This window comes from Schistocerca piceifrons, chromosome 5 (assembly GCF_021461385.2).
Source record: "Schistocerca piceifrons isolate TAMUIC-IGC-003096 chromosome 5, iqSchPice1.1, whole genome shotgun sequence".
In the NCBI taxonomy this organism is placed as follows: domain Eukaryota; kingdom Metazoa; phylum Arthropoda; class Insecta; order Orthoptera; family Acrididae; genus Schistocerca; species Schistocerca piceifrons.
In genome coordinates this window covers 105,048,893-105,061,889 of record NC_060142.1, presented here as the reverse complement: position 1 = coordinate 105,061,889, position 12,997 = coordinate 105,048,893, and the positions used below count along the sequence as shown (strand labels likewise).

At 45.9% G+C, this 12,997-nt stretch overlaps 1 protein-coding gene across 1 annotated transcript in view; it reads right to left on the bottom strand.

The window, feature by feature from the left end:
- The window catches only part of LOC124798769 (cytochrome P450 6k1-like), a 50,547-nt gene extending 45,058 nt beyond the window's left edge, over positions 1–5,489 (bottom strand). The window contains 1 exon segment of the mRNA XM_047262299.1: positions 5,270–5,489. Coding sequence (XP_047118255.1) covers positions 5,270–5,489 — 220 coding nt within the window.
- Positions 5,490–12,997: the final 7,508 nt, after the last annotated feature.

The window sequence follows — 12,997 nt, the reverse complement described above, 5'->3', positions numbered from 1 at the left end:
TACAGTGATATCTTTAAGTTCGACTTTAATCTACACTTTCACCAAAAATGAGACTGTCAATTAGTTTGCAAGTTATGGACTTTTAAACAGTGGATACATTTTTTGGGACCCCTCTACAACAGCTATCTCTGTACATTTTTTATGTTAAAATGTATATTACTTGTAATTTTTTCGTGCTTCGAATGACAAATGGAGGCTATTTGTGGCCGTCGGCCATGTGCGCCTTGGTAAGTTGGATGTTCGCCATGGAGGACTCAAGATTCGAGCTGATAAGCGACGTGTCCGTAACGATTAAAGTGATTGAAGTATTCCGGATGACAAATCTAGCAACTGGAACCCTTTCTAGAACGGAAACTCTAAAATGTTTTTCGGTAGCCCCCCCCCCCCTCACTGAACAGCAGCGTGGTGTTAATGACTTGTAAAATTCATGTACACTTTAATTGATTTTAGTTCTGAACTGCGTTGCTGTGTTTCAAGACACTGCATAGGATAGTAGACTCTGAAAATATCCAGAACCAATTTTTTTCGAACTTTAATTTTAACTTCAGTGTGGCGAGTGGGACATAGCGCAGTTCTTGCTTTAGCTCACAAATCAATCTGTTCTGCACTGCAGTATTGAGCAAGGGTTCCATGAATATTTTAATTACTTAACAGTATCCAACTTGTCATAAGGACACTTCGTATCGCCAGTCATAAGCCCGTCTGCGATTTGGTATCAGGGGAATGCGACAGGTGTGTGGCGATACGATACTCAATTACCGCGCCAGCAAACTTTTCAAATCTGTGACACCCTTACTTACTTACTCCTTGGCGCTACAGCCCGTGTAGGGCCTTAGCCTCGTGTACCATCTCTGCCCACTCTTCTCTGCTGGCTGCCTTGGCTCTCCATCTTCTAAATCTCTGTCTTCGCAACTCCTTCTCTACTTTGTCTAGCCATCTGGTCCTTGGTGTGCCCCTTATACCGCGTCCACCTGGTTTTCATATGAAAACTTCCTTTACTGTGCTGTTCTCCACCATTCTGTTTGCATGTCACAATCAACATAGTCTATTACTCTTTATTTCTGTCACAATATCGGGTTTGTTGTACGAGTCTCTGATCTCCTTATTATTTATGATTCGCCAAAACCCCCTACCATTCACGGGCCCAAAGGTTTTCCTGAGAATCTTCCTTTCTTTTGTCTGCAACAACTCATCATCATTTTGTGTTGTTGTCCAAGTCCCCTAACCATACATCACCACAATTCTCACTACTGTACGATACTTAGCTGAGCGGTCTAACACACGGCTTTCGGGAGCGGGAAATAGCGCCTGGTCCCCGGCACGAATCCGCCCGGCGGGCTTGTGTCGAGGTCCGGCGAGCTGGCCAGTCTGTGGATAGTTTTTAGGCGGTTTTCAATCTGCCTCGGCGAATGCGGGCTGGTTCCCCTTATTCCGCCTCAGCTACACTATGTCGACGACTGCTGCGCAAACAAGTTCTCCACGCACGCGTACACCACCATTACTCTACCACGCGAACATAGGGGTTACATTCGTCTGCTATGAGACGTTCCCTGGGGGGGGGGGGGGGGCGGACGGGTGGACTGCGGTAGTTCAAAATGGTTCAAATGGCTCTGAGCACTATGGGACTCAACTGCTGAGGTCATTAGTCCCCTAGAACTTAGAACTACTTAAACCTAACTAACCTAAGGAGATTACACACATCCATGCCCGAGGCAGGATTCGAACCTGCGACCGTAGCGGTCTCGCGGTTCCAGACTGCAGCGCCAGAACCGCGCGGCCACTTCGGCCGGCGACTGCGGTAGTCGTCGTAGGGTTGTGGACCACTGCGGCTGCGGCGGGGACGGTGCCTCTCCGTCTTTTCTAGGTCCCCGGTTAACATACAACAATAACTGTACGATACACAGTCAGCTTCAGAATCCTAATAACGATTCTTGCTTTAAATACTTTAATCAGTGTGAAGTAACTCCTGTTACCACCTGTAATCCTTGCGTGTATTTCTTCTCTGATATTATTATTGTCAGTTACGTGTGACCCAAGACATTTAAAGCTCTCATAGTGTTCAAATTCTTTCCTATTCACAGTTATGCTTCTTTCACCTTCGCTATACCTTTCCCTACCTGTAGGTGTTAACATATACTTGGTCTTTGATTGATTAATTGTGAACACCATCTTCGCTCCATATCTTTCTAATTTTTCAAGCTTTCCTTCCAGGTCCTGTTTCCTCCTGGATAACAAATCAGTATCATCCGCATATTCAAGACCCTGGGTCGCTCTGTTAAACAGTGTTCACCCACGGTTTCCACTTTGTGTCTTTCGCATTACCCTCTCTAAGGCGACATTAAACAGATGCACTTAGTTAAGCATTTATACACAACGACAGACTATACCTCTAGAGAGAAAGAGATTGCAGGCCGCAGTGGCCAGCAGAGCTGTAACGAGGAAATACAAGGGAACACACTCGACAACACGGAACACGAGTGGGCGCAGGTGAAGGCCTCTGTAGCCGTAGTCAAAACGTCGGCTTAGTCCCTCCGCTTGGCTCAGTTGCTGCCGTCAGCAGGACTGAAATATCGTTTCATTTTGGATTCACCACTACTTCGCAGTTGCAGCTGTTTACCCATTGCCAAGGGCGTACAGTATGGCCCGTCAAACAGACAAATTTTGATTACAGTGAAAATTTTCGTCTGGTCACGCATTGTTAAAATGTAATGCGCTGGCCAGAGTGCAAAATTAGCAACATAACGTAAAATGTTTCCTCAACATCTTTGACGTAACGTACCACATCGTAGTGCCCTGGCTAGAGATATGGTCCCTACAGTCCAGTCAAGTGAGGATTCTTAGAGGAAGGTTTTTTGAAAAGTTTTCTATGTTTTTTGAGGATGATGAATCAGAATAGTCAAAGTTCCATCCAAATTTCGACACGAGAGTGGGTAAAAAATTTAAAAAAAAAACACGAAAAATGGAACATTTTTGATTTTTCGGTTGTAACTCGGAAGCGACGTAATATCCAGCAAAGATGGTAAAATTTCCCACAAAATAGGCTTTATGACTTTTTTGGTCAGACCAAACTTATGACGTGTAGTGCGTGTTGTAGTTGCCGTTATTTCGGGCGTCACAACCAACACCCAACTCCTCATCTCTCAGTATGCTATAATGTTCATTCGAAGGGCAACATGATAGCTTTTATCAGTGCCACAGTTAGACGTCGCTCTTTATACCACCGCAAAGTGTCGATTAGCATTGATTACAGAAATATGTGGTTTATGGGGAGGGAGTTCTCGACCATTGTAGCCAATTCTTTTTCACTCTCCACGCACAGTCATTATACTACCTGAAGTACAGTATAGAATTGCATTCTGGAACTCGTGGCTGATTCGTTCAGTTGAATTCACGTGACTTTTTTGAAGCGACATCCGCAATGCTCGACAGTCATTGTTCATCAGCACATGAGGCCTTAGTTTTTCCGTCGTGGTTCCTTCGCGTTTCGACTTCACTATCACATCACCAACAGCTGCCTTGGACAACTTTATGAGGGATTAAGTGTCTGTTGGATTTGTTACTTGGGTGACATCCAATGACCAATCAGGATTTCAGTTCGGAACCGCGCGACTGCTACGGTCGCAGGTTCGAATCCTGCCTCGGGCATGGATGTGTGTGATGTCCTTAGGTTAGTTAGGTTTAAGTAGTTCTAAGTTCTAGGGGACTGATGACCACAGATGTTAAGTCCCATAGTGCTCAGAGCCATTTGAACCATTTTTTCCGGATTTCAAGTTACTGATCTCTAGTGCCCAATCCACTCTGCAGTTACCGCTTCTCGGCTAACAACACAATACTCCCCGCCTCCTTTTATACTAACTGTTCTTCCTGTCATGATATCTAGTGATCAGTTTCACAATGCACAAGAGTGTTCGGATACTTTTGATCATACAATGTAGGTTTTGCGTTAAGGGGTCTGCCCTTGGGTGTCTTGTATCGGAGCTCTATGTCTCTCTCGTAACTCATGTCTAACCATGTCACTATTGTTCTCCGCTGACAACCGCATATTCCGCCTTGCCCACATGCCACTCCCAGAGGGGAGCGAGCTTCCTCAGGATTAAAACAGCCATCTCTCCTATACCATACCATCCAAGTACTTTCTAAAGATGATCATTTTCCAGCAGCTGGAGTACACATCGAGCACCAAAAAAAGGTCAGCATTGCATTTCAAAATGGTTTCTAGCATCTCGTGCTGGTCTCTGCTGCATATACAAAATCGGATATCCGTACTGGACCAGACTGCTGAGGTCATCGGTCTCTAGGCTTACACACTACTTAATCTAACTTAAACTAACTTACGCTAAGGGCAACACACACGTCCACGCCCGAGGGAGAACTTGAACTTACGGCGGGAAGGGCCGGGCGAACTACGGCAAGGCGCCTAAGACCGCGAGGCTATCTCCACGGCGGATAACCGTGTGAAGCCAAAAAAGTTAAGGGCACACAGAGGAACAATACGCTTCAGGTGTCCGCCGGAAAGAACGGAACTTACTGTGAAGTGTTACATGTCGGCGAGTCCCCATCCACCTCGCTAATGGTTCCATGTCTCGCTAAGCCGCCTCTTCTACCTACAGTGCATGCAGTCACCTTAGAAAGAGCGAAATGACGAAGCCGGTGCCCACGCACAGGGACTTGCCAACTCTTCCACTGCTTTTTGCAGACGCCAACAGTATTGTTGGTGACTGCCTCCCGGCTACCGAAATCCGCCCGAGAAGTTTCAAAACTCGACACTTGCATGCCACGCACGAGGATTTCCAGTTGATTTCTCGATTTCCAGGCAGCTCCACGAAGTTATTTAACATTCAGCCCTTCCAGCCAGTCAGTGACAACAACAGAATTCAGGCCTTTCCTCTGGCCGCTACCTGTTGACGCTAACTGCATTGGCTGCGGAATGCTGCTACCTGCCAGGACTTCCAGAATGGCTTTTCCTAACAGTTGCTAAGGGTACACCAGACCACGGAACCACTCGCCCTTGAGCCAGCCACTTCGACTTCCGCAGCAGTACGTTGAAGACAGACCAGCCCGTCACTCCGAGGCTGTGGGCCGGCTCAGACATCAGTCTGTGGCGTCCACAGTAGGCACGGGACGAACACGCAGGTGCGGCCAGGGAGTGTAACGTTGTAAACGGTCAGAACACGTCTGCATCATCACACATAATGTCCCAGATTCCCTTAACTAATAATGAATATAAATATTGTCTATTTATCACTGACAAAAATTTAAAATATCTTACTTGGCAGCTGATTGTATATGTTCTGCAAGGTCTGACCAATAGACTCATGGCCGAAAAAGTTTCTCCGGAAGTTTCCAAACGGAACCGTAGGTTCCACGTACGGCACCCCCTTGTTCTTCCAGTATCTGTAGCTACTGGAGAACCAGAGGTAGACAGCGAACACGGCCGCCGACAAGACGACCACCAACTCGGCGACCCACGAGTCCAGGAGCAGCGCCATCTGCAATCTGGAAAAAAAAGAAAGCGGGAAGCGGCGTCAACGTCCAGTGGACTTGCAGCAAGGGACGTACGACATAGAAACCTACGGTAAAGGTGAGAATGGAGTGGGCGAATGGTGCTCTGCTGGAGGTGGGTGAAGGTGAAAAAGGTAGCCAAATGTTGTGAAAGTTCTTTATTTTTGATCATAAACAGACGTAGCGCAATGTCCCCCACGCGACGGTCGTTGAACGCGACACCTAGGCGCGGAGGTCCCAGAACTCCAATGTAAGCGCTTCTCGAAGAGGCAGCCCTGCAATGAGTGGCTTTGGCCGGCTGTTGCTGAGTCAGCAACGCCTGACAGTGTTCGGACTGAGGTGGCTGGGGCAAGGCAGGCCGGAGACGGCGGTGAACTCGGAGCTACGAACCCAGGACCGAGGGCTGTGGCGTTACGTCCCTTGGCGTCGGACCCCAGCGGTTCATATCTGCGAGGTCCTCGGTTTGTACCTCGGACCATGACGCTACAGCACGATCTTCCGTCGGATCTTCGTGGAGACGACGAAGGAGTGAAGGCGGTCTCGTGGCTGGGGCCGTCAGACAGCGGTCTCTGAGAGGTAGCCTGTCTGCGTCAGCAGAGTGTCGGCGGCGCCATGAGACAAGCTGACACACCCGGCAGGTGTCAGTCGGCATACCAGTAGAGCCGTGCCAGTAACCTACTCAGCTGGTTCGGGGGTGCATACACCGTGCTCCATTCATAGGGACCGAGCCAAATATCTCACGAAACAAGCATCAAACGAAAAAACTACAAAGAGCGAAACTCGTCTAGCTTGAAGGGGCAAACCAGATGGCGCTATGGTTGGCCAGCTAGATGGCGCTGCCATAGGTCAATCGGATATCTAGTGCGTTTTTTTTTTAAATAGGAACCCCCAGTATTTATTACATATTCGTGTAGTATGTAAAGAAATATGAATGTTTTAGTTGGACCACCTTTTTCGCTTTGTGATAGATGGCGCTGTAATAGTCACAAAGTATAAGTACCTGGTATCACGTAACATTCAGCAAGTGCGGACGGTATTTGCTTTGTGATTAAAATTGACCGTTTACCAATTGCGGAAAATGTCTATATCGTGTTGATGTATGGCTATTGTGATCAAAATGCCCAACGGGCGTGTGCTATGTATGCTGCTCGGTATCCTTGATCATCCAAGTGTCCGGACCGTTCGCCGGATAGTTACGTTATTTAAGGAAACAGGAAGTGTTCAGCCACGTGTGAAACGTCAACCACGACATGCAACAGATGATGATGCCCAAGCGGGTGTTTTAGCTGCTGTTGCGGCTAATCTGCACATCAGTAGCAGACAAATTCCGCGAGAATCGGGAATCTCAAAAGCGTTGGTGTTGAGAATGCTACATCAACGTCCATTGCACCCATACCATATTTCTATGAACCAGGAATTGCATGGCGACGACTTTGAACGTCGTGTACAATTCTGCCACTGGGCACAAGAGAAATTACTGGACGATGACAGATTTTTTGTAGTCCCCCTTAAACATCCCAACAACCACCAACCACGCTTTCTATTTAGCGACGAAGCGTCATTCACCGACAGCGGTAACGTAAACCGGCATAATATGCACTATTGGACAACGGAAAATCCACGATGGCTGCGACAAGTGGAACATCAGCTACCTTGGCCGGTTAATCTATGGTGCGGCATTATGGGAGGAAGGATAATTGGCCCCCATTTTATCGATGGCAATCTAAATGGTGCAATGTATGCTGATTTCCTATGTAACGTTCTACCGATGTTACTACAAGATGTTTCACTGCATGACAGAATGGCGATGTACTTCCAACATGATGGATGACCGGCACATATCTCGCGTGCAGTTGAAGCGGTATTGAATACCATAGTTAATGACAAGTGGATTGGTCGTCGAAGCGCCATACCACGGCCCGCACGTTCACCGGATCTGACGTCCCCGGATTTCTTTCTGTGGGGAAAGTTCAAGGATAGTTGCTATCGTGATCCACCGACAACGCCTGACAACATGCGTCAGCGCATTGTCAATGCATGTCCGAACATTGCGGAAGGCGAACTACTCGATGTTGAGAGGAATGTCGTTACACAAATTGCCAAATGCATTGAGGTTGACGACCATTATTTTGAGCATTTATTGCATTAATGTGGTTTTTACAGGTAATCACGCTGTAACAGAATGTGTTCTCAGAAATGATGAGTTCACAAAGGTCCATTATAACATTGAACAACCAGAATAAAATGTTCAAACGTACCTAGGTTCTGTATTTTAATTCAAAAAACCTACATGTTACCAACTGTTCGTCTAAAATTGTGAGCCATATATTTGTGACTATTACTGCGCCATCTATCACAAAGCGAAAAAAGTGGTCCAACTAAAACATTCATAATTCTTTACTTACTACACGAATAAGTAATAAAAATGGGGGTTCCTATTTAAAACAACGCAGTTGATATCCGTTTCTCCTATGGCAGCGCCATCTATCTGACCAACCATAGCGCCGTCTGGTTTCCCCCTTCAATCTAGATAAGTTTGGTCTTTCTAGTTTCTTCGTTTGACGCTTATTTCGTGAGATATTTGGCCCGGTCACGATCAATGGGCCACCCTGTATATACGATCAGTTCTTAATTTATAAAATTTTAGGTGTAAGAGCACACCTCTTCGACTACACATCACCCCCGGCCCCTACCCCCCTTCCCAACCCCCTCGTGCCATCCAGCAACCGACGCCTCCCTAACCCAGCCCTCCTCCGCTGCACCCAGGTCTTAAGAATCACAATTTTTACAAAATAATGTTCTGAAATTCAGATTCTTAAAACACTATTTCTTATAATCAAACCATCATAACGACAAGATTTAATATAAACAGGAACATTATACAGATGCTCATGTTAAAACACTCGTAAGTTATTTCCTACATCTACATTTACACCCACATATCTATATCTACATAGACATTCCGCAGTCCACCCTACGATGAGTGCCGGAGGGTACCCTGTGTCACTACTAGTCATTTGCTATCCTATTCCACTCGAAAATAGAGTGAGGGAAAAATGACTATATACACGCCTCCGCATGAGCCCTAACTTCCCATATCTCATATTCGTAGTCCTTATGGGGAAGGTATGTTGGCATCAGTAGAATCGTTCGGCAGTCAGCTTCATATGCTGGTTCTCTAAATTTTCTCAATTGTCTTTCTCAACAAGAACGTTGCCTTCCGTCCACGGATTCCCATTTGAGTTCCCGAAGCATCTCCATTACACTTACCTGTTGTTCAAATCTACCGGTGGCAAACCTAGCAGCCCGCCTCTGAATTGCTTCGATGTCTTCCTTCAGTTCGACTTGATGCGGATCCCAAACACTCGAGCAGTACTCAAGAACAGGTTGCACCAGCGTCCTTTATGCAGTCTTCCTTATAGGTGAACCAACCTTTCCTCGAATTCTCGCAAAAAACCGAGCTCGACCATTCATATCGCGGTGCAACGTTACGCCCAGATATTTAAACGACCTGACGTTGGTAAGCAGGTCACCAGCAATACTATATATAAGCATTACAGGTTTGATCTTCCTAGTAATCCGCATCAAATTACATTTTTCCACTCTTAGGGCTAGCTGCCATTCATTGCACCAACTGGAAATTTCGTCTAAATCGTCTTTTATCTTCCTACAGTCATTCAACTTCGACACCTTACCGTACACCACTGCATCATCAGCAAACAACCGCTGCTCATTTACACACATGACACGATACGTCGCCATGCTACTAGATCGCTAAGATTGCTATAGCGGTAAATACCAGCCGACATATACTGGTCATTACTTCTGACCTAAACACAACTCATCTTGCTTGTACTGTAGACCACTGGTGTTGCTGGCAGTCGTAAACAAAAGACAGTTGACACGAAGGCTACCGATATGTACCAATCATAGCTTCGGAACGAAGTTCAACTTAAGTTGTGTACAGAAACACACGCACACAAACACATACACACACGCGCGCTCGCACGCTCGCACTGTATCACGTCCGTTCCCACCGCACCGAATTTTATCACCCACTATTACGTCCACTGGTGAAGGCACCGCGGCAAATTATAGTTACGCTGTGACTGAATACACGTGTCCTATTTTCAAATCACCAGAGCGACTTGTTCCAGTGATTTCAAAAAGAAATTCGCTGGGAGGTGCGTTACGGCCAAAACTAAGCCCTGTATGCCTGTTAACGTGGAAGACAAGTACTGCATCAAACATTATCGCTGTCGAAACTTCCTAAAGGCTCTTCATCGCCCGCAGAGCTGGGTCGCTATTGAGAAAAGTCTCAGTATGGCGAAACGTTGCATTGGGTGGCTGCAACTCGCGCCCGAATGTGCCCGTACCTCCACACTGTCAACGGTAAAACAGATTTATTCTTCGTTTCAGTTCCGTCCGTAGGCCGTTTTAGATAATCTTTAACTTGGTGATAAGCTCACCATAAAGCTGAATCACTTGAATCTATGTGTATATCCTTACGAGTCAGAAAGTAAACAGCAGTCAACTGTTTGAGTGCTCTGAGATGAACCGACCCTAACAAAAGTGCTCCCTTCCCAAAGCTTCTATCAAAATACCACCTGTGCTTTTGGTTTAACTAGTCATGACTTGATCGTTCCCTCAGAGAGTTGAATAATGGTTACCGCTAAATGGTACGAGGGTTGCCCAGAAAGTAGTGCACCACCTTATTTTTCTTCAACAATTCATTATTGAACGTAATGAGAATTACACACAAGAATGAATGGTGTTTTATCTTCACACCCTAATTTTCCACGTGATCTCCATCCAGTTCTACGGTCTTTCTCAAGCGCGAAACAAGGGCGTGCGTGCCCTGTCCGTACCAATCCTTGTCCTGGTGGCGGAGCCAGAGCTTCACTGTGTGAATCACCTTCTCATCGTCCTCAAAATGACTTCCACGAATGGCAGTCTTTAATGCCGAGTGACAACATCAGCTCGTTGCAACATGTCAGGTGTGACAGCTGTGAATGATCTCCCTTACCGCAGCAAACCGTGGAGCTCCGCCGAACCGCCTTCTGATGACCTCACCCTCCGTGTCCACAGACTAACTGTACTTCAGTCGACAGCAGATGCTCCATGGAATTCGCCGGTCGCTGTGGCGAGCGGTTCTAGAAGCTTCAGTCCGGAACCGCGCTGCTGCTACGGTCGCAGGTTTGAATCCTGCCCCGAGCATGGATGTGTGTGATGCCCTTAGGTTAGTTAGGTCTAAGTAGATCTAGGTCTAGGGGATTGATGACCTCAGATGTTAAGTCCCGTAGTCCTTGGAGCCATTTTTAGAGCCATTTCCATAGACTTCGCTCAAGCGTTTGTGAATATTCCCCACAGTTTCTTTCACTGCAACGAGAAATTCAGTGACGGCACGTTGCTTGTAACGTACATCACCTACAACAATGTCCTGTAGCTGCTCTAGCTTTCGGAAGTGACGCACTCGCTCAGGAGACTTCATGCGTAACGTTTCGCATTCGTAGGTTTGTTTTCGGCTGGGAAAAAAAATGCGGTGCATTACTTTCTGGACGAACCTCGTATGTACCTACTACAATATAAGCGGTGCCGACCATATATAAATATACAGGGTGCAATGTGTGTAAGTAAAGATATTTTTACATTTTGTACCCTGATATGTACGCACGCAATGTGTTGGTTATGTTTCTCTGCGTCAAACATTCGTCTCACAAACACATCACAAAATTTACTATCTGATACTTTCGAGATCGCATAGTTGCGCTACTAAATGGACTGCTTCTATCATTAAAGAGTAACCGTTTTGCGCCAACACGTCCACGTTTCAGCTCCTGACCTGCTGCCCAGACGAAAATAAGCAATAATGGCTCGCTGATACCACACGTACTTGGAGATACTAACCAACACAAAAGTAGACAACTTGTAATAGCTATAATCATTAGTCTGCAAATGGCGTAAATACTATGTTGTTTGGTACATAGTCCTCAGTCACCAATAAAAATGTCTGCACTTATACCTTGGAAAAGAGCACAGGTAGTTCCAGTTTTCAAGAAGGGTCGTCGAGCAAATGCGCAAAACTATAGGCCTATATCTCTGACATCGATCTGTTGTAGGATTTTAGAACATGTTTTTTGCTCGTGTATCATATTTCTGGAAACCCAGAATCTACTCTGTAGGACTTAACATGGACTCCGGAAACAGCGATCGTGTGAGACCCACCTCGCTTTATTTGTTCATGAGACCCAGAAAATATTAGATACAGGCTCCCAGGAATATGCCATTTTCCTTGACTTCCGGAAGGTGTTCGATACAGTTCCGCACTGTCTCCTGATAAACAAAGTAAGAGCCTACGGAATATCAGATCAGCTATGTGGCTGGATTGAAGGGTTTTTAGCAAACAGAACACAGCATGTTGCTCTCAATGGAGAGACGTCTACAGACGTTAAAGTAACCTCTGGCGTGCCACAGGGGACTGTTATGGGACCATTGCTTTTCACAATATATATAAATGACCTAGTAGATAGTGTCGGAAGTTCCGTGCTGCTTTTCGCGGATGATGCTGTAGTATACTGAGAAGTTACAGCATTAGAAAATTGCAGCGAAATGCAGGAAGATCTGCAGCGGATAGGCACTTGGTGCAGGGAGTGGCAACTGACCCTTAACATAAACAAATGTAATGTATTGCCAATACATAGAAGCAAAGATACTTTATTTTATGATTAAATGATAGCGGAACAAACACTGGTAGCAGTTACTTATGTAAAATATCTGGGAGTATGCGTGCAGAACGATTTGAAGTGGAATGATCATATAAAATTAATTCTAGGTAAGGCGGGTGCCAGGTTGAGATTCATTGGGAGAGTCCTTAGAATATGTAGTCCATTAACAAAGGAGGTGGCTTACAAAACACTTGTTTGACCTATACTTGAGTATTGCTCATCAGTGTGGGATCCGTACTAGGTCGGGTTGATGGAGGAGATAGAGAAGATCCAAAGAAGTGTTATTTGGTAAGCGTGATAGCGTTACGGAGATGTTTAGCAAACTCAAGTGGCAGACTCTGCAAGAAAGGCGCTCTGCATCGCGGTGTAGGTTGCTGTCCAGGTATCGAGAGGGTGCGTTTCTGGATGAGGTATCGAATATATTGCTTCCCCCTACTTATACCTCCCGAGGAGATCACGAATGTAAAATTGGAGAGATTCGAGCGCGCATGGAGGCTTTCCGGCAGTCGTTCTTCCTGCGAACCGTACGCGACTAGAACAGGAAAGGGAGGTTATGATAGTGGCACGTAAAGTGCCCTCCGCCACACACCGTTGGATGGCTTGCGGAGTATAAATGTAGATGTAGATGATGTACACAGTGTATGTAATAATCATAGGCGTAATTTATATAAAAATTTAAACGTTGTTGGTTCAAAAATTCTCCACCCATTGCTTCGAAATTATAACACAACACTGCAATCGAATTCACGCATATTTTATATAACTATTTT